Consider the following 23,094-nt stretch of genomic DNA (forward strand, 5'->3'; position numbering starts at 1 on the left):
ACAGAGCAATGAAGATAAGGAAATCTACAAGATTAGGCAGAAAGAGGCCAAGCAAGTTATAAGAACTTCTAAAGCTCAGGCAGAAGAAAAACTAGCTCAGTCTATGAAAAAAGGGGATAAGACATTCTTCAGATATATAAATGAAAAAAGGAAATTAAAACAAGGAATAACTAAATTAAAAACAAAGGACGGAAGGTATGTAGAAGAGAATAAAGGGCTAGCCGACTGCCTTAATGAATACTTCTGTTCAGTTATTACAAAAGAAAAAGGAGAAGGACCTCCACTAGAAAGTAAGACTATTAAATCGTTTGATGCATGTGTCTTTACAGAGGAAGATGTTCTAAGTTTGCTGTCTAAAGTGAAGACAAATAAGTCACAGGGGCCTGATGAGATACACCCAAAATTATTAAAAGAGCTTAGTGGTGAGCTGGCAAAACCGTTAACAGATTTATTTAACCAATCATTAGTAACAGGAGTCGTCCCGGAAGATTGGAAATTGGCAAATGTCGTGCCCATTCACAAGAAAGGTAGTAGGGAGGAATCAAGCAACTATAGACCAGTGAGTCTGACATCAATAGTAGGCAAATTAATGGAAACCATACTAAAGGATAGGATTGTGGAACATCTAAAATCCCATGGATTGCAAGATGAAAAACAACATGGGTTTACTTCAGGGAGATCATGTCAAACAAATCTTATAGATTTTTTTGACTGGGTGACTAAAATAATAGACGGTGGAGGTGCAGTAGACATCGCATATCTAGATTTTAGTAAGGCTTTTGACACTGTCCCACATAGAAGACTTATCAATAAACTGCAGTCATTGAGCATGGACTCCCATATTGTTGAGTGGATTAGGCAGTGGCTGAGTGACAGACAACAGAGGGTTGTAGTCAATGGAGAACATTCAAAACAAGGTCATGTTACCAGTGGGATTCCACAGGGATCTGTACTGGGACCAATTTTGTTTAATATCTTCATAAGTGATATTGCAAAAGGCCTCGATGGTAAGGTTTGTCTTTTTGCTGATGACACAAAGATATGTAACAGGGTTGATGTTCCTGGAGGGAAACGCCAAATGGAAAAGGATTTAGGAAAACTAGAAGAATGGTCAGAACTCTGGCAACTGAAATTTAATGTGGATAAGTGCAAGATAATGCAACTGGGGCGTAAAAACCCAAGGGCAGAATATAGAATATTTGACACAGTCCTGACCTCAGTATCTGAGGAAAGGGATTTAGGAGTAATTATTTCAGAAGACTTAAAGGTGGGAAGACAATGTAATAAAGCAGCACGAAATGCCAGCAGAATGCTTGGATGTATAGGGAGAGGTATAAGCAGTAGAAAGAGTGAAGTGCTTATGCCGCTGTACAGAACACTGGTGAGACCTCACTTGGAGTATTGTGCGCAGTACTGGAGACCATATCTCCAGAAGGATATAGATACTCTAGAGAGAGTTCAGAGAAGAGCTACTAAACTAGTACATGGATTGCAGGATAAAACTTACCAGGAAAGGTTAAAGGACCTTAACATGTATAGCTTGGAAGAAAGACGAGACAGAGGGGATATGATAGAAACTTTTAAATACATAAAGGGAATCAACTCGGTAAAGGAGGAGAGCATATTTAAAAGAAGAAAAACTGCTACAAGAGGACATCGTTTTAAATTAGAGGGGCAAAGGTTTAAAAGTAATATAAGGAAGTATTACTTTACTGAGAGAGTAGTGGATGCATGGAATAGCCTTCCTGCAGAAGTGGTAGCTGCAAATACAGTGGAGGAGTTTAAGCATGCATGGGATAGGCATAAGGCCATCCTTCATATAAGATAGAGCCAGGGACTATTCATAGGATTCAGATATATTGGGCAGACTAGATGGGCCAAATGGTTCTTATCTGCCGACACAGTCTATGTTTCTATGACTTCTGCTGATCTGACGGTGATGAGCTATCCTGAGAATAGGACATCGATATCAGACAACCCCTTTAACCCCTTAAGGACTCAGCCCTATTTCACCTTAAGGACTTGGCCATTTTTTGCAAATCTGACCAGTGTCAATTTAAGTGCTCATAACTTTAAAACGCTTTGACTTACCCAGGCCGTTCTGAGATTGTTTTTTCGTCACATATTGTACTTCATAACACTGCTAAAATTGGGTCAAAAAAGTGAATTTTTTTGCATAAAAAAATACAATTTTTACCAAAAATTTCGAAAAATTAGCAAATTTCAAAGTTTCAGTTTCTATACTTCTGTAATACATAGTAATACCCCCAAAAATTGCGATGATTTTACATTCCCCATATGACTACTTCATGTTTGTAGAATTTTGGGAATGATATTTTATTTTTTGGGGATGTTACAAGGCTTAGAAGTTTAGAAGCAAATTTAGAAATTTTTCAGAAATCTTCAAAATCCCACTTTTTATAGACCAGTTCAGGTTTGAAGTCATATTGTGGGGCTTAGATAATAGCAACCTCCCAAAAATGACCCCATTCTAGAAACTACACCCCTCAAGGTATTCAAAACTGTTTTTTCAAACTTTATTAACCCTTTAGGTGTTCCACAAGAGTTAATGGCAGATGGAGAAACAATTTCGAAATTTCTATTTTTTGGAAAATTTTCCAATATAATCAATTTTTTCCAGGAGTAAAACAAGGGTTAACTGCCAAACAAAACTCAAAATGGGTTGCCCTGATTCTGTAGTTTGCAGAAACACCCCATATGTGGTCGTAAACTACTGTTTGGCCGAACGGGAGCACATAGAAGGAGGGGAACACCATATGGGTTTTGGAAGGCAGATTTTGCAGGACTGGTTTTGTTTATACCATGTCCCATTTCAAGCCCCGTGTTGCACCCCTAGAATAGAAATTTCAAAAAAGTGACTCCATCTAAGAAAGTACACCCCTCAAGGTATTCAAAACTGGGTTTAGAAACTTTGTTAACCCTTTAGGTGTTCCACAAGAGTTAATGGCAGATGGAGAAACAATTTTGAAATGTCTATTTTTTGGAAAATTTTCCAATATAATCAATTTTTTCCAGGAGTAAAACAAGGGTTAACTGCCAAACAAAACTCAAAATGGGTTCCCCTGATTCTGTTGTTTGCAGAAACACCCCATATGTGGTTGTAAACTACTGTTTGGCCGAACAGGAGCACATAGAAGGAGGGGAACACCATATGGGTTTTGGAAGGCAGATTTTGCAGGACTGGTTTTGTTTATACCATGTCCCATTTGAAGCCCCCTGTTGCACCCCTAAAATAGAAATTTCAAAAAAGTGACTCCATCTAAGAAAGTACACCCCTCAAGGTATTCAAAACTGGGTTTACAAACTTTGTTAACCCTTTAGGTGTTCCACAAGAGTTAATGGCAGATGGAGAAACAATTTTGAAATTTCTATTTTTTGGAAAATTTTCCAATTTAACCCTTACTTTATTACTGGAAAAAATGGGTTAACAGCCAAACAAAACTCAAAATGAGTTGCCCTGATTCTGTAGTTTGCAGAAACACCCCATATGTGGTCGTAAACTACGGTTTGGCCGAACGGCAGGACATAGAAGAAGGGGAACGGTTTTTGGAAGGCAGATTTTGCTGGACTGGTTTACTTACACCATGTACCCTTTCAAGCCCCCTGATGCACCCCTAGAGTAGAAACTCCATAAAAGTGACCCCATCTAGGAAACTACGGGATAAGGGGGTTGTTGTTTTGGGACTATTTTAGGGGTAAATATGATTTTTGGTTGCTCTATATTACTCTTTTTTGAGGCAATGTAACAAAAAAATTCTAAAATTGTTTCTACATTCGCTATTTAGTTTGTGGAACACCTAAAGGGTTAACATAGTTTGTAAAGTAACTTTTGAATACCTTGAGGGGTGTAGTTTCTTAGATGGGGTCACTTTTTTGGAGTTTCTAGTCTAGGCTACATCAGGGGGGGCTTCTAATGGGACATGGTGTCAAAAAAAAAACTGTCCATCAAAATCTGCCTTCCAGAAACCGTATGGAGTTCCCTTCGTTCTATGCCCTGCCGTGCGGCTATATAGCCATTTACGACCACATATGGGGTGTTTCTGCAAACTACAGAATCGGGGCAATAAATATTGAGTTTTGTTTGGCTGTTAACCCTTGCTTTATTACCGGCAAAAGGATTCAAATGGAAATTTTGCCCAAAAATTGTTGTTTTGGCACCGTTTTTTTTTTATATTTTTAACACCGTTCATCCGAGGCGTTTGGTCAAAAGTTATTTTTATAGCGACGACTTTTACGCACGCGACGATGCCCAATATGTATGGCTCTCAGACTTTGGAGACACTAAGCAGGCATCCTAAAACTGCGGCCCACCAGATGTTGTAAAACTGCAATTCCCACCATGCCCTGCTGATGGCTGTAGGTTTTTCTGGGCATGCTGGGAAGTTATAGTTTTACAACATCTGGAGGGCCGCAGTTTGAGGATGCCTGCTCTAAAACTAATATTTTTTGGGGAAAAAAAAATGTTTTCGTGTCTCCAAAGGCTGAGAGCCATAGTTTTTTATGTTCTCTAGTGGACTGTTGGGGATTATAAAAATTTAGTACTCCATGGAAGTGTGATACTCCCTGAAGCAATCGATAACGCAGAGGCCCGGATGATCGGGGCACGTGTCGCACTGAGTGGTGGTGTCCTTCCGTATCCCCCTCCTGCGACACACTCTGCACTTTTTTTGGGTTCGTCCCTTCTTTCCAGTATGGGGGACCACACCTGGAAAGTGTTGGCCAGGGACGATCCGGGCGCCTCCAGTTCCCGAGGTACTCCGGCCTGCTCTTTCCCGGTCCGAAAAGATCAGGTCCTTGAGGACTGCCTCATAGAACTGGAGGAATGTCCCTGTGCTGCCAGCGCTTCGGGATAGTACAAAAGAGTTGTACATGGCAACCTGCACCAAGTAGACCGCAACTTTTTTGTACCATGCCCGGGTTTTGCGCATGGCGTTATATGGCGTGAGGACTTGATCAGAGAGATCAACTCCTCCCATATACCGATTGTAGTCGACGATACAATCGGGCTTGAGGACCGTTGCCGTGGTACCTCGCACAGAGACTGGGGTGGTGCCGTTACCGTGGATTGTGGACAGCATAAGGACATCCCTCTTGTCCTTATACCTGACCAGCAACAGGTTTCCACTGGTAAGTGCACGGGTCTCACCCCTGGGGATAGGTACCTGGAGGGGGTAGGCAGGGAGGCCGCGTTGATTTTTCCGCACGGTCCCACAAGCGAACGTGGATCTGGCGGCAAGGGACCTGAACAAGGGAATGCTGGTATAAAAGTTATCCACGTACAAGTGGTAACCCTTATCCAGCAGTGGGTACATAAGGTCCCACACGAGTTTCCCGCTAACACCCAGAGTGGGGGGACATTCTGGGGGTTGAATACGGGAATCTCGCCCCTCGTACACACGAAATTTGTAAGTGTACCCTGAGGTACTCTCACAAATTTTGTATAGCTTCACGCCATACCTCGCCCGCTTTGTGGGAATATATTGGCGGAAACTGAGTCTCCCCTTGAACGCAACGAGAGACTCATCAACCGCGACCTCCCTTCCAGGTACGTAGGCCTGCTGAAATGTGGCCCCAAAGTGATCGATGACCGGCCGTATCTTATACAGCCGGTCATAGGCAGGATCACCTCGGGGTGGACATGCTGCATTATCGGAATAATGCAGACATTTCCGGATGGCCTCAAACCGGGGACGTGTCATGACCATACTGTACAGTGGGGTCTGGTATAGGACGTCCCCACTCCAGTATTGCCTGACACTGGGTTTTTGGACTAGACCCATATGCAGCACGAGGCCCCAAAATGTCCTCATTTCGGCTGCACTGACCGGCGTCCAGCCACCGGGTCTAGACAAAAATGAGCCTGGGTTTTGAGCGACGAACTGTTGGGCGTACAGATTCGTCTGCTCCACCATCAGATTCACCAGTGGGTTACTGAAAAAAAAACTAAAATAGTCTATTTCAGTAAACCCCACTGTGGGAATCTGGATTCCAGGATTGCCAGCAAAATCCGAAATCTCAGGCTCAAAGTCCACTGGGGGACACCAGCTAAGTTCATCGGCAGGGGGCTCCGGTGAACTTATTTGGTGGGCCGGGAAACCAGTACGAACCCCAGGGCGGCTCGTACTAGGGTGGGCCACAGGATCCCTAGCATGTGGGGCCCCTGGCTCCGCCTGGCGGCGTCTCCGCCGCCTTGGTGGCTTATCGTCATCCGATGATGATGAGGAGGATGCGGATGATAAAAGGAATGTGGGGTCATCCTCATCCTCACTGGGGCTCTCAGAGTCGGAGGCAATCTGGGCATATGCCTCCTCGGCCGAGAACACCCGGCGGGCCATGGGTGTGTGTGCGTGTAGGTGTGCGTGTGTGGCAAACTTTATTATATGTGCGTGTGTGTGGGGGCAACGGGTGTTCGCGTACTAAAAAAGGCAAGAAAAAAAGGGCAAGTGTTAGGAAAAAAAGTTAAAACTTGCTGATCAGCGGTACACGGCTGATCAGCGGTGGGGTGGTGGGGCGCTAACAGTGGGGTGGCGGGCGCTAACAGTGGACGGACACTAAAAAGTGCCGACCAGTCAGTGCACGCAGAAAAAAAAAAAGGGGGCTGGTGGTGAAGGGGGGGGGGGGGGAAGGGGCTGGTGGGGGGGCTGGTGGGGGTGGTGGGGGGCTGGTAGGGGGGGGGCAAGTGGCAGGGGGGAGGCTGGGGTCTGATAGATGGATCAAAAAAGTTAGGAATAAAAGTTTTTTTTTTTTTTCTAACTTTTCCCTTCTTTCCCTGCCTAACGGTGCCTCTCCCTCACTGACCCTAACCTACCTGGGTGGCGATGGGTGCAGGAGGGTGATGGATGGCGATTAGGGGGACACAGGAGCTGGTGCTGGACGATGCTGCCGGGTGCTCGTGCAGAACAGGAAGAGGAGGGGAGAGAGGAGCGCAGGAAGTTTGAATCTCGCGCCTCTCTCCCCTGCACCAATCAGCACCCTGGACAGCAGTGTTCAGCACCAGGGCCAGCACCGCCTCCTCAAATCCTCGGACTGCGATTGGTGGTGTATAATTACGCCACCGATCGCAGTCTTTTTCCGGTTCATCGGGTCACAGGACACCCGAATGGACCGGAAACGCAGAAAACCGCAGGTCTGAATTGACCTGCGGTTTTCTGCGATCGCCGATACGGGGGGGTCAAATGACCCCCCCCTGCGTTGTTACGGGATGCCGGCTGAATGATTTCAGCCGGCATCCCGTTCCGATTAACCCCCGCGGCGCCGGAATACCGATTTAAAGTTAGGACGTACCGGTACGCCCTGAGTCCTTAAGGACTCGGGAAATAGGGCGTACCGATACGCCCTGCGTCCTTAAGGGGTTAAAGCTGTTGTCTGAATCCCCCCCATGTCACTAAGGCTTAATGCACACGAACGTTGTTTGTTTCCATGTCCGTTCCGTTTCATTTTTTTAATTCATTTTAATGGGTCTGCAAAAAATGCGGACAGCACACCGTGTGCTGCCTGCATCACTGTATCCGTTCTGTAGCCCCGCAAAAAAATAGAACATGTCCTATTCTTGTCGATTTTAGGCGTTGTTACAATGGATCTGCAAAAAAAAACAGCATACGGATGTCATCCGTTTTTTTTGCAGATCCGCAATTTGCGTACCGCAAAACATATACAGTCGTGTGCATGTCGCCTAAATGTTATAAAATAAAGATATACTCACTAGTTTCTCCCATGCCCTTCCCAGCGCCGCAGCTTTGGTCCTCACTGCTGTTTACCTCACATGACAGCTGCAGCCAATTACTGGCCTCAGCAGTATACAGCGCTAGACCTCTGAAGTCTGTGACTGGCTGCAGCAGTCATATGGGGTACACGGCACATCTCCATTGCAGTCTTGTGAACAAACACCAGCAGGGAGGACTGGAATTGGCAGGAGAGTAAATATTGAACAGGTTTACATAGCAGCTGTGGTGATACAGGTATCAAAATGATTGTTGGAGTAGTCACTCCTCCATTGACATTCCTGTAGTGGGTTATAACATCGGCATGTCCCCTTCCCAAAGCCAGGCCAGGAGATTGTAGCAATAAAATCAGTAAAATGGAAACACTTCACAGAGACCAGAGAGCCCTATCATAAAACCTAGAGATCAGAGGTTGCGCTACATTTTTTCCAGAAGAGTAAAAATACTCCACTTACCATTTATGAGGAGTATTTTTAGCCAAGGAGGAGTATAGAAGTTGAAGTCATTTTAAATACATTATACATAGTCTGCACTTGTTCTCATCTACGTTGGAAGCTGCGTTTGGAGCCTCCGTCACAGATTTTGTCAAAAAGACTGGACAAAAAAACCCTTGCATGCAGGACTTTTTTGTCCAGTAAAAAGACAGGATCCCATCATAGTCATTGGAGTCTGTACAGCCCTGTTCCTGTCAGTTAGGCCTCATGCACACGACCGTTGTTGTGTTCGTTATTCCGTTTTCCGTGACTTTCTGCGGACCCCTTGACTTTCAATGGGTCCGTGGAAAACTCGGCTAATGCACCGCTTGTCATCCGCGTCCGTGATCCGTGTTTCCAGTCCGTGAAAAAAATAGGACCTGTCCTATTTTTTTTCACGGAAAACGGTTCGCGGACCCATTCAAGTCAATGGGTCCGTGAAAAAACACGGAAGCACACAAGATTGTCATCCGCGTCCGTTTTTTTCCTATCATTTGCATGGCAAACTAAACTTAGATTTTTTTTTTTTTTACTTTCCTTCATGTTTGGAGATCCTCCAAAAATAAAGGAAGACACACGGAAACAAAAACGGACACTAATCACGGAACCCTGATTTGCGGACTGTGAAAAAATACTGTCGTGTGCATGAGGCATTAGGCTGGGTTCACATCAAGTTTCATCCATATGTTAAGTAAGCACCGGTACGCCTTAGGCTTTTTTCACAGAGTAAGGGCTCGTTCACACAAACTTATTTTGCGTTCCGTATACGGGCCGTTTTCTGCATTCCGCATACGGTCCGTATACGGAACCATTCATGTCAATGGGTCCGCAAAAGATGCGGACAGCACATGGGTGCCATCTGTGTTTTGCGTGTGAACGAGCCTTAAAACATCTGTGACGCTTGTACAGGCGTTATTGCGACCTCTGCTAGAGATAGCGTTGGGTTCCTGCATAAATAGACCTGATGGAGCCATTAGAGGCGTCATAAAAAGGCTAGCGTCCTCTCCACCCGAGGTCATACATAAACCCCTATGTTCCGATTTACATCAAAGAGATACTTGGCCTAATCCGTATTTGGGCAGCGTGCTTCCTGATGAGAACTCGGGCCATTTATCTGCTTCTACTGTATCACAGCTGAATTGACCACAGCTCAGTAATAGGGAGTAATTAAAGAATTCACCCAATATTGCCATTATTTCCTCCATGTTTGGTATGCATGTGTGCTGGACATTATGACGGATTGGATGGAGGTAATACAAAGTTGCTAGAAGGCCCGCAAGAACAGATATCTTAATGGAGGCAGAACTGGGGTGCAGCAGATATCGTAAAAACACATTGACATATTCACTGGATCAGAGGCAGGGGCCTAGTGCTTGCAGATCCTTTTTAACACACGTGTGCATTATAGCAATCAGTCATTTCTTTGGGGCTCAACTAGCTTGATGAACTGGCCAAATCTTAACCCTTTCCTGACATGTGACATACTATTACGTCACAAGTCGGGTCTTTAAAGTTGGCTCCTGAGCAGAGCGGGTGCCATAGCAACCACGTGCCTGCTGTTTCATACAGCAGGCACCCATGGCTAATGTCTGCCACCGGTGAGATCTGAGCTCGTGTATTACCGGAAGCGCGTGCTTCCAGTAATGCTCCGGCTCCCCCGTGAAGTGATCGGAGGAGCTGGAGTGTGTGTGCAGCAGCCCCTGTCATAGTGAATGACGCTAGTGAAATCATCATAGATTCCAATGTTAGCGCATTGGAGTCTATGACAATAGCAATCTAATGACTGCTTGTTTAATAAGTGTAAAAAAAAAGAAATAAAGTTTTTTAAAATATAAAAATCAAATCACCCACCGTTCCCCAAAATGAGAATAAAAATAAAATAAAAATACACATCATGGGTATCTCCGCGTGCAAAAACGCCCATACTATCGAAATATAAAAGTATTAATCCCATACGGAAAGACGAAACAAAAAAAGGGTCAAAATGGTTGATTTGCCATTTTTGTGGTCGCTTCTTCCACAAAAAAATTAGATGAAAAGTGATCAAAAAGTTGTACACACCCCAGGTGGTATCAATTACATAGTTACATATAGTTAAGGCCTCATGCACACGACTGTTGCATTACTGCTGAGGAAGGGGCTTGATCCCTGAAACGCGTCCGGTTTAAGACAGCAATTTTCTTTCAAGTCCCCCAGGTGCCGATACCAAAAGGCAGCCCCCTGGACCTCCGCTGACTGGATTTGTGTGCCATCGATATTGCACGGTCCGGACTTTAGGACCCAACAGATCATCAGCCATTCTTTCCATAGCGAGCCGCGTGGATCACGTGGTGTGCCGCCGGGTCACGTGGGACGCCGATGTGAGTCCGAGCGGCGAAGTAAGGACGATTCCTTTTCTCTACCCAGCACTAGAAGAGGGGTAATGTACTTTGCCCCACGGGGCTGTGTGTTCATCTATACACCACAACTATATTGCGTATAGAAATTAAGTGTGGTGAAATTTACGGACCAACACAATATCACACCTACCAGGGTGTCGCTGCTGGACACTGACTGCCCATCTGGGACTAAGCCCACGTTCCGATTAGGAGATAGCGTTCGCACCAATACTTGCGGCCACCATTGTTATTTGTCATTTTTATTGTTTGTTCACGCTGTCTATGTTTATCATATGCATGCTTAGTTTTATGATAGTTTTTTATAATAAGTGTGGTAATCCATACCTTGCATCAGTGTTCCCAGATAATTGAGTGCTCTCCAGCCGTATATACATTTTACCTTCTGGGTTTGGGTGGACCCGTGGGGTGAACACCGTTTCCTTTTGGGAGTGTCTGGGGTGAGCCGCTGTTACCTTGTATATCTCAAAAATTGGGTTCCGTTGTTCCATGATCCGTTTTTGTTTCTGTTTGTCTTTTTTTTTTTGGAGGACCACCAGACATAAAGGAAGGTAAAAAAAATCTCTAAGACAGGTTTGCCATGCAAATGATAGGAATAAAACGGACGCGGATGACAATCTTGTGTGCCTCTGCATTTTTTAGCGGTCCCATTAACTTGAATTGGTCCGCGAACCGTTTTCCGCGGACAAGAATAGGACAGGTTATATCTTTTTGATGGACTGGAACCACGGATCACTGACGCGGATGGCAAACGGTGCACTATCCGCATTTTCAACGGCTCCAAAGAAATGAATGGGTCCGCACCTGAAACTCTAAAATCGGCGAAACGGACGCGGAAGCAAACAACGGTCGTGTGCATGAGGCCTAATACGGTTGAAAAAAGACATAAGTCCATCAGGTTCAACCACGGGATAGGTGGGGATGCGAATCCCAGAAGGAAGTTTGACTCAGATTTGCACACATTTCCATAAGCATTATGAAAAGTACAGATCGCCCTGCAAAAAATGAGCCCTCATACAACTCTGCACGTATAACTACAAAGAGTTTTTTATTTATTTTTCAGTATCAAAATGCTAGGAAAACTATACATGTGTGGTATCGCCGGATTCATACTGACCTGTAGAATGAAGATCACAAGGCAATTTTACCGTATAATGAACGCCGTAACACAAAATGGAAATCTGTGGCAAAATTGTGGGTTTTCTTAATTCCACAACATTTGGATTTTTTTCCCGCTTCCCACTATATTCGATGCAATATTAAATGGTGGCACTGGAAAGTACAACTTAGGCCTCATGCACACGACCGTATGTATTTTGCGGTCCGCATCTGTATGCCATCCATTTTTTTTTGCGGATCTATTGTAACAATGCCTATCCTTGTCCGCAAAACGGACAAGAATAGGACATGTTCAATTTTTTTTTTTGCGGGGCTACGGAACGGACATACTGATGCGGACAGTACACAGTGTGCTATCCGCATTCTTTGTGGACCCATTGAAATGAATGGGTCCGCAAAATAAAGGAACGGACATGGAAACAAAATACGTTTGTGTGCACGAGGCCTTATCCTGCAAAAAAACAGCCCTCATATGGCTATGTGAACGGAAAAATAAAAAATGTATGGCTTTGGGAAGGTGGGGAGTGAAAAAAAAAAACACAAAGTAAAAAAAAAAAAACACTTTGTTGCATAACGTATTAACTTCTGTTTTTAGCCCTTTTATTTTCCAAACTGTTCTTTTGCATTATTCGTATATGTCTGTATATTTTATTTTGTATTTTCTTATGATAACCACAATTTTTGTACGCACTGTCCTTTTTTTTATATTAAAACGTCATTTTATTAAGAGCCTTCCTGTGTTCTAACGAAGCCACGACCTTAGAAAAAGCGTCACCAATATTGGCGTATAGACCCTGGGAATGCGAGATCGCCTAGTGAGTTGTAAAGTGTACTTCTGTGTTGTTTAATGCTAGGTGCCTGAATCACTGACAGAGGAAGGCCTAGTGTGACCCTGCAAGCTCCCACCCTGACAGCAGCCAATCAGATTCCAGCTCAGTGCACGGGACCACTACGGGAAACTACGCAGCTATTGAATACATATAGGTCGTCATTTATCAAAGACCAGCGCTTTACCCCTGCGGTTGCTGGAGGATGTGCCTAACTTATGACAAGGTGTGTGCCTAGGTGCCTCCTTCACCAGCCCATGCTCCTACTTTGAAATCTATTCCAGTCACCATATTCGCCAGATTCATGGCCACTCCCCAGCATAAAGGACATTAAAAAGTCACAAAACAGGGTCTTGCAAACTTATTTACGCCCAAAACTGGCATGAGCAGCCTCAATAAAAGACCCAGTTTTAAAACGGCAGCTCAATATAGAGCAAGAAAGATTTATCATTGTATCAGATCCTTCATACCAAAAATCCTGAACACTTGCCGCAAGGCCGGATCCGGAATTAATGCCCATTGAAAGGCATTAATCCGGATCCGGCCTTAAGCTAAACGTCGTTTCGGCGCATTACCGGATCCGACGTTTAGCTTTTTCTGAATGGTTACCATGGCTGCCGGGACGCTAAAGTCCTGTTTGCCATGGTAAAGTGTAGTGGGGAGAGGGGGAGCAGTATACTTACCGTCCATGCAGCTCCCGGGGCGCTTCAGAGTGACGTCAGGGCGCCCCACACGCATGGATGACGTGATCGCATGGACACGTCATCCATGCGCATGGGGCGCTCTGACGTCATTCTGGAGCGCCCCGGAAGCCGCATGGACTGTAAGTATGCCACTCCCCACTACTACTATGACAACCAGGACTTTAATAGCGTCCTAGCTGCCATAGTAACACTGAACGCATTTTGAAGACTGATCCGTATCCTGCGTGTAATTCCGGCAAATGGAGTACACAACGGATCCGGACAACGCAAGTGTAAAAGAGGCCTTACTAACATTTGAGTTGGTAAAATTGGGGCATATAAGCTCCGCCCTGGGAACATCCCGGACCCACCCAGAAGCATACACGAGGTTTGTGCTAGCCATGCCTAGTTTAGGCTCAGGACAGCACAAATTTGCCAGGACTGTCTCTGAAAATCTCTTGGACAGTTGGCAGCTATGTGATGCCTGGCATAAAACCGTGGTGAGGTGACCTATTGGGACTTTCACCTATCTGACAGGGGTGGCATATCCCTAGCGACATGACGTATGACACCATGATGGTGTCAGAGGACATATCATGAATATATTACTCCCAGAAACCCCCTTCAGTTGTCAGCCCCAGCCCTGCTTTTCACAATACGTCCAGTAACGGTTACTAAATATTATTTGGAGAACGCCAGCATTCGCCTCCTCTACCACCACTGCACATGCGCCCTGTTTCAGTTTCTCTCCCGGAAACAGACACGTGACCTGACCATAACATCACGTGACCGCACGCTACCCCGTAGAAGGCAAATACGTAAAGGGCGGCTAAAGTCTGGCGCATGCGCAGTGACTAGCTACTGCAAATCTGTAGAACGTGGATTCGTGGTTTTAGGCTTGCTTCTTTATGACATTCGGCTCCGGAGGGAGGTCGGCATGTTCGTGGCTCGGAGTATCTCGGCAGATCACAGAGATCTTATCCACGATGTCTCCTTCGATTTTCATGGCAGGAGAATGGCGACGTGCTCCAGTGATCAAAGCGTGAAAGTGAGTGCAGTGGGATATGTGAGTGGCTGCCCCATGTGTGAGGGCATATGCAGCCATGGGGATCACTGCTGACGGCTCACTATACTGCTGCTGAGCCAAAATCTGATGAGAGTGGTGATCCTGATGAGTTAGGTCAGCAGATCTGTTTTATAAGTTGGAGCTTAAAGATGTTTTCTGAGATTTTAATACTCAGGATAGGTCATCAGTATCTGATCAGTGGGGGTCTGACACCAGGGACCCCCGCCGATCAGCTGTCTCACAATAGCGCCACGGCGAGGGCCATCGAATTCATGTTCATCGGTCACATGGCCTAAGCTGAATGCGAGACGAAGTACAGCCGCTATACAATGTACGGCGCTGTGCTTGGTAAGCTGCGGGAAGGCCGTGCCACCAACTGGAGCGCCAGTGCCTTCTCTGACAGCTGATCGGTAAGGGCCGTGAATGTCAGACCCCCACTGATCAGACACTGAGGATAGGTCATCAGTATTAAAGGGATTCTGTCACCACATTTTACCCCCTATAGCTACTTGTAGGTCTCCCTGAGCTGTATTAAATGATGCCCTTATTAAGTAATAGTCTTGATTGATTTCTTTATAAAATTGATTTTAGTGATCTGCTAATAACTTGCATACGGTGCCCAAGGGGGATGTCCTTTCCTAACTTGGTGCCCAGCCGCACCCCTCGGTCCGGTGCCCAGCGCCGCCTCTAATATATATTCAAGAGTCGGCGTGCTGACGTAATCCCTGAGCCTGTTTTGAAATCCTGCGTGTGCGCACTACACACTGTAGTCTGCGCCCGTGCAGACTACAGGCAATGGCATTGTCATGCGCCCTTTAAAGTCTCAGAAAACCCTTTTAATACATGACCAACGTAAGGGAGGACTCGTGTCAGAGTTTGGTGGCTTTTTATATTTTTCCAATTTCCATATACGTTTTTGGTGTGTTTTTTTTGCTAGAGAGACGACCGCTCCAGATGATAGCTGAAAGGATATAAAAAATTTGAAATGCAGATGCGTTTCTCATTTTGAGGGCCCTGTTCTTTTGAGAGGAGCTGGTCCTAAAAGAGAGACCCGCACCTATCCGACATGGACACCATATCCTAGTGATACGCCATCTTCTCTCAGCTTACCAAGCACAGCACCGTACGTTGTACAGCGGCTGTGCTACGTATCGCATTCAGGCTAGGCCATGTGACAGATTTTCAAGCCTAAGAGCTTGTTCACACCAACGTAAGGGCTCCGTGCCCGTGCTGTGGTCCGCAAATTGCGGCCCGTAACGCACGGGCACCGACCGTCGGCCAGCCGCATTGCGGATCGTGGACCCATTCACTTGAATGGGGTCCGCGATCTGTCCGTTCCGCAAATAGAGCAAATTCAATCTTTTTGTGGTACAGAGGCATGGAGAGAAACTCTACGGAAGCACTCCGTAGTAGTTCCGTGCCTCCATTACACACCGCATGTTCCGGATTGCGGACCCATTTAGGTGAATGGGTCCGCATCCGTGATGCAAAGCACAAACAGCCAGGGCCCATATATTGCGAATCCGCTGTCCTAAAGCTGTAGATCAGTCACCACATCATAAGGCAGTCCAATAGTAGATAACGCCGGTAATAGAAGGCTTAAATGGAAGACTAGACATGTACTACATACCTATTAACTGACAGACCAGTGAGGCCTACACTGTCCAACGCATGTTTCGCCTTGCCTTCATAACACATAGTTGGAGAACCCCTTTAAGGCTACTTTCACACTGGCGTTTTGGCTTTCCGTTTGAGATCCGTCATGGGCTCTCACAAGTGATCTAAAATGGATCAGTTTGCATTCTGAATGCAGACGTTTGTATTATCTAAACGGATCCGCGCAAAACGCTAGTGTGAAAGTAGCCCTAGGTGTATTGTATCCACTGTTTAGGTGGTAAGTGCTTGGTAATGGTGTGACCACTGCCCTTTCCAGCTACTTGACCGCAGCCAAGAGGTTTAGGCCCCTTTCAGATGAGCGGGCGTCACGCATTGTACTCGCAGCGCAGCTCCTGTCCTGAATTTCCTGCACCGCCGGAGTCACGTAGCATTATATTGATTTATGATGCCGTGTAACCCTTAGAGGAATGTATTGTATAACCCTGACAGCATTATGTCACACTTATCTAATACATTCCAGAACTGTAAGGGTTACATGGCATCCTAAATCAATATAATGCTATGTGACTCCGGGGGTGCTGAAAGTTCAGGACGGGAGCTGCGCTGCGAGTACAATGCGTGACACCCGCTCATCTGAAAGGGGCCTTAAATGGTTTTCTGAGACTGATATTGATGACCTATCGTCAGGAGATCAGCTGGTTGAAGGCCTCTTCTAGGTCGGTGACCTCACGTTCATTGGACGCAACATTCAAGTGAAAGGGCCTGAGCTGCCATGCCAAGCATAAGCCACTATGTATGGCGCTGTGATCTAACTCAATCACCCGATCCGCGGGGGTCCAGGGTGTTGGACCTCCACCGATCTGATACTGATGACTTATCCTCATCAATATTAAAACATCAGAAAATCTCTTTAAATGGAGTTGTAGACGTGCATGGGTGCTGCTTCCAGGGTCTAGAGGAGATGGAATTGGCGGAAGTGCAGTCCAGGCAGGTCCCGCGGTTGGACTCCCGCTGATCTAACATTTCATGCAGTGGATAGATAAGTGGTTGTATTACCTCTGGCTGTAAAGCAGATTGCCACTGTGTGGTATGAGGCAGGTAGGTGGGAGCATGATACAGTATAACAGTACCCATCGTTTGCCTGCAGTGTATTAACCGTTTCATCTTTCATTGCAGGTGTGGGACAAAAGTGAAAATGGTGACTGGCACTGTACCGCCAGCTGGAAGGTGAGATGAGATGCAAGGCCTCTTGCACACGTCCGTAAAAAACGGACCTGCAAAAAATACAGATGACTTCCGTATTTTGCGGAACGAAACAGATGGCACCTGATAGAACAGTACTATCCTTGTTTGTAATGCGGACAATAATAGGACACATTCAATCTTTTTTGCGGAACGGAAATATAGAAATGGAATGCACACGGAGTAACGTTCTCTGACACCCTCGCCACTTTTACAAAATGTGGGCATAGAGGAGACGGGTGGGACCTCGGTGGCCCCACTCATTTCTCCTGGCTGCAGTAGATTTCTGTTCTGGAGCACAGCAGAAGATGCAGCACGAGGAGCCCGATAATAAATTGGTCATCTTCCCCCCAGCTGGGTTTTTACAAAGACCGATGTGTGAAATGCCAGTCTTTAGAGAATGACCCCCCAATGTATTATTTTCACTCAGGACGGGGGAATTGGGAATTACTGGCAGGGGCTGTTATTGTGTGGCTCCCTCTGGAAAAAAAAGAATGATTGAGAATAGCAGAGGTAGCTGATATGCTGACTAGTCATGAAATGTGAGACCCGGGACAGGAACTTATGATGGGAACACGTCTGAATTATTGGAGTATCTAAAAGGAAAGTGTCCTTAGAAAATGACCTATTGTTTGACTTAGGCCTCTTTCACACGACCGTTTTTTTTTTTTTCCGTTTTGCGGGCCGTTTTTTGCGGTCCGTATACGGAACCATTCATTTCAATGGTTCCGCAAAAAAAACAGAATGTACTCCGTGTGCATTCCGTTTCCGTTTAAAGATAGAACATGTTCTATATTTGGCCGCAAATCACGTTCCGTGGCTCCATTAAATTCTATGGGTCCGCAAAAAAACGGAATGCATACGGAAATGCATCCGTATGTCTTCCGTATCCGTTCCGTTTTTTGCGGAACCATCTATTGAAAATGTTATGCCCAGCCCAATTTTTTATATGAAATTACTGTATACTGTATTTGCCATACGGAAAAACGGAACGGAAACGGAACCACAACGGAAGCAAAAAACTGAACAACGGATCCGTGAAAAACGGACCGCAAAACACTGAAATGGACATACTGTCGTGTGAAAGAGGCCTTAAAAACATGATTTAAATAAAAAAAATGTTGAGGCTAATAGGTCACGGTTTCCTGTTCTGTACAGGTTCAATAGATAATATCACCACAGGTCACAGAGCATTCCTAGAAAACTCTCCCGTAGAAGTCAGTGGGGTCAGCTGTTGTCCATGAGGCTGCTCACAAAAATCAGGAAGTCTTACAGAGGTTGCTGTCATCTGGACCTTTGGGTTGAATATGCCATCAAAGTTAGGTAGAGGTCCCTCCTCTGATCTCTAAAATGGGCCTTCAAGAGTGAAAAAGAACTCGCCGCTCATGTGTGGTGTGCTCTCCATTCACTTTAATGGGAGTTCAGAAGAAAAGCAGAGCAAGTGTGTTAGGCTGGTTTCAGAATTCCCATAGAAAGGAATGGAGAGCGCACCGCACGAGCACTGCCACTGCTTCGTTCTCTTCTATGGGACTGCCGAACCTCCCATAAGAATGAATAGGTGGGGGGGGGGGGGTCACATTCTGGAGATATGTGCAGGTCCCAATAAACATATTTAGGCCTAGTGACCAGTGTGAAAATTGCAGGATAGTGAGATGGAAAAATCACTAAAGTATAAAAAGAAAATATATTTTTAACATTAAAACGTGATTTAAACAATAGATCATTTTCTGATGAAACATTCCCTTTAATGAAAAAGTTACAGCTCTGGCACTTTGTGAATCGGAGGTCCCAACCTTTTGTACTCTTGGAGCTGTGTTCACCTTTCATTGATGCTCACAATTTCAGAATAGAGAAGCAAAAAAACACTACATTGCAAATTATTGTAAAATTTGACGCTAGCATGATACCATCCAAATTGGCATTGTTTGGTAGTTAGGACAGGTCTGCAATAATGTCAATTGCCATAACTGAGGACGCCCATGGTGAGCCAAATAGCAAGGGGTCATGAGCGACCTGACCCGGGGACCACTTTTGTAAATGCAGTTATTAATCTCAGGATCGTCGGGCCCTCATCGTAGGCCTACAGCAGGTAATAGAACAGGAGCAGAGTAAGATATACAGGTGGAACCCTAAAAATTAGAATATCGTGCAAGAGTTAATTTATTTCAGTAACGCAACTTAAATATGAGAGAGACTCATTACATGCAAAGCGAGATATTTCAAGCCTTTATTTGTTATAATTTGGATGATTATGGCTTACAGCTTATAAAAAAAAAAACTAATTCACAATCTCAGAAAATTTGAATATTACATTAAATCAATAATTTAAAAAAAGGGATGTTAAATAGAGAAATGTAGGACCTCTGAAAAGTATAATCATGCATATGTACTCAGTACTTGGTTTGGGCCCCTTTTGCATCAATTACTGCCTCAATACGGCGTGGCATGGATGCTATAAGCCTATGGCACTGCTGAGGTGTTATGGAAAACCAGGATGCTTCAATGGCAGCCTTCAGCTCTTCTGCATTGTTCGGTCTCATGTCTCTCATCTTTCTCTTGGCAATGCCCCGTAGATTCTCTATGGGGTTCAGGTCAGGCGAGTTTGCTGGCCAATCCAGCACAGTAATCCCATGGTCATTGAACCAAGTTTTAGTACTTTTGGCAGTGTGGGCAGGTGCCAAGTCCTGCTGGAAAATGAAGTCACCATCTCCATAAAGTTCGTCTGTGGAAGGAAAGCATGAAGTTCTCCAAAATCTCCTGGTAGACGGCTGCGTTGACCCTGGACTTAATGAAGCACAGTGGACCAACACCAGCAGATGACATGGCTCCCCAAATCAATCCAGACTGTGGAAATGTCACACTGGACTTCAAACATCTTGCATTGTGTGCTGCTCCATTCTTCCTCCAGACTCTGGGTCCTTGGTTTCCAAATCAGATGCATAAGTTGCTCTCCTCAGAAAAGAGGACTTTGGACCACTGAGCAACAGACCAGTTATTTTTTTCTTTAGCCCAGGTAAGACACTTCTGACGTTTGTTGTTGTTGTTCAGGAGAGGCTTGACAAGAGGAATACAACATTTGAAGCCCATGTCCAGGATCAGTGTGTGGTGGCTCTTGATGCACTAACTCCAGCCTCAGTCCACTCCTTGTAAAAGTCCCCAACACTTTTGAATAGCCTTTCCCTGACAATCCTCTCCGGGCTGCGGTCATCCCTGCTGCTTGTGCACCTTTTTCTTCCACACTTGTCCCGTCCCATTGATGCAGCACTTTGGGAACATCCAACTTCTTTTGCAATTACCTTTTGAGGCTTTCCCTCCTTATGATTCCTACTAAACCAGACTGAGAGACTATTTAATGGCTCAGGAACCCATTGCTCAGGGGGTATGGATTAATTAACTGACTAGAGTGTGACACTTTGAGCCTAGAATATTGAACCTTTTCACAAAATTCTAATTTTCTGAGATTGTGACTTTGGGGTTTTCATAAGCTGTAAGCCACAATCATCCAAATTATAACAAATAAAGGCTTGAAATATCTCACTTTGCATGTCATGAGTCTATCTCGTATATAGTTTCACCTTTTAAGTTGCATTACTGAAATAAATTAACTTTTGCACGATATTCAAGTTTTTCGAGTTTCATCTGTAGTTTTATAGTATAAGTCTTCATTCACACGAACGTAAGCTGCACATTGCGGCGTGGACCCATTGGCTTGAATGGGTCTGCGATCCACAATATACAGCTAAAGAAAGGACGTGTCCGATGTTTTGCAGTTCAGAGGCGCAGACCCAAAAGCCCATGTGAAGGGCTTCCGATCCGTGCCTCCACTCCGTATCTCCACTCCGTATCTTGCGGATTGCGGACCCATTCAAGTCAATGGGTTGTTTGCAGTCCGCAATATAGACACAAGGCTTACGTTCGTGTGAATTGTTCGATACCTTCGGTACACCCACCATTTTCAGGACCCTCGTTCACGTCATGTAATAAATCTGCCTTGTATGTCTAGGTGTAACCTGTCTGTATATTACCTTGTCTGCTCAGACACACAGTGGGTCGGTATGGCGTGTAACATGGGCTCATCCGGAGTTTGGACAGGTGCTGGCTTCATGTTCATTTGACAGAACAGCAGCAGTGTGGGAAGAAATCGTAGGCGAATCAAATGACAAACCTAGAGGACAAAGTCATTGGGTAAGACCATCCCATGTTTTTCATGTACATGACGCTACAATATGTCCTAGCAGCCGGTATAATATCATGTACCTGGTAGGATTACAACCTTTGGATGGATGAATAAAAAAACCCATCAAATTGTGTTATCCAAAGAAATCACGTAGACTGATCATAAATAAAAAATGCACAAAATCTGTATTAATCAGTTACTATAAAAACACAAAGATGAAAATTTGGAACAGCAGGGACACCTGGTGGTCAAAAGAGGCAGCAGCGCCTGCCTCAAGGTGAAATCATGCAAGTAACATAAGGCTACTTTCACACTAGCGTTTTTGCTGGATCCGGCTTCCGTTACTGATAATACAGATACACTTGTGAAGGAACCGCAGCACTCTCGTCTTCAATATTCAAAGGTTTATTCACCAATACAACCTATGTGGTCTTTTTCAAGCAACTAACAATGTGAACAAAGCCAAATACATATACCCTCTCAAACAATCACGTGTCTCAATTTAGTATGCTAATTAGCAATTGCATATTCCAAGTATGCGCCACCTCTGTCTGTGATCCCCAACTAAGGGGACTACTAATCGCCTTATTCAAATCATTCATAATACTGAAAGTATTAAAGTCGTGCTTACTGCAGTACCTGATGGGGTCCTGGGGAGCACATCACAGAAGAGGCCATCCTGCTAAAGTTCATCCAAAAAAAAAAAAAAAAAAAAATACCAAGGAACCGACCATGGCTCCAAAAGCTCCCAGGCGATCGGCTGACCACTCAAGTCAGAAATCGGGGTCTAAAACTTATGAAACAACTAAAATAGACCAGTTCCTGAGATCTCCGAGGATTAATACGAGGGGCGGACAAAAGGAACTTGCCACAAAAAAAAATGATGATGATTCTGAGGTGATTGTAACAGAATTACAAAAAGCTTCTAGATACCCCGAAGAGGAAGACGGCATAATGGGGGAAGTCATCCCTAATGATAACTCCTCCCCGCTAGAAGAAATACTGCTAGCGGTAAAACAGAATGGGGATCTAATACAAGCTGTTACAACCCAACTTGGGTTTATTCAAGTCGACGTCGGATTAATAAAAGATGATGTGTCCAAAATGCGAGATAGAGTTAAACTCCTTGAGAGTTCCGTCACCCTTATACAGAAGGAATCCAAAAAAACAAATATGGAACTATCTACATTTAAATCAGAATATAATCTCTTGAAGAAAAAGCTAGTGGACCTTGAGGATAGGTCACGAAGATATAATGTGAGAATAATTGGGATTCCAGAGGGTGTGGAGGAGAGAAACCCAACCCAATTTATACAGAAGTTAATCCTTGAGAATTTCGGGAAGGAGTCATTTTCTTCCTTTTTTATGATTGAACGAGCCCATCGGGTCCCAGGGGGAAAAACCAATTCCAGGGAGACAACCTCGGACATTCCTCGCCAAGCTACTGACTCCAGGGGACAGAGATATCCTCCTGAGAAGGGCAAGGGAATCCCCACCGGTTATATATAACGGGATTAGACTGGCTTTTTTTCCCGACTTCTCGAAAGATGTACAAGAAAAGAGACGCACATTTATGATCGTTAAAAAGAGGCTAAGAGAAAGGGATATTAAATATTCTCTCATATTCCCAGCCAAATTGCGGATTGTTTTTAATGATAAAACCTTTTTTTTTTGACACCCCAGAAGAAGCTGCGGACTGGCTTGATCGAAATAATTGATAATTCAATTGGGTTATGTTTTGGTGGGAATAAT

General features: G+C 44.8%; 1 protein-coding gene across 2 annotated transcripts in view; it reads left to right on the plus strand.

Annotated features, from left to right (window-relative positions):
* The first annotated feature begins 14,072 nt into the window (after positions 1-14,072).
* Positions 14,073-23,094, plus strand: part of SEH1L (SEH1 like nucleoporin) — a 34,611-nt gene continuing 25,589 nt past the window's right edge. For both annotated transcript variants that reach the window (XM_044293807.1, XM_044293808.1), the window contains exons 1-3: positions 14,073-14,288; positions 17,100-17,150; positions 21,204-21,350. In XM_044293807.1, the coding sequence (XP_044149742.1) occupies positions 14,178-14,288; positions 17,100-17,150; positions 21,204-21,350 (309 nt within the window). In that variant the 5' untranslated portion in view covers positions 14,073-14,177. The remainder of the gene's footprint in view (positions 14,289-17,099; positions 17,151-21,203; positions 21,351-23,094) is intronic.

This window comes from Bufo gargarizans, chromosome 5 (assembly GCF_014858855.1).
Source record: "Bufo gargarizans isolate SCDJY-AF-19 chromosome 5, ASM1485885v1, whole genome shotgun sequence".
Lineage (NCBI taxonomy): Eukaryota > Metazoa > Chordata > Amphibia > Anura > Bufonidae > Bufo > Bufo gargarizans.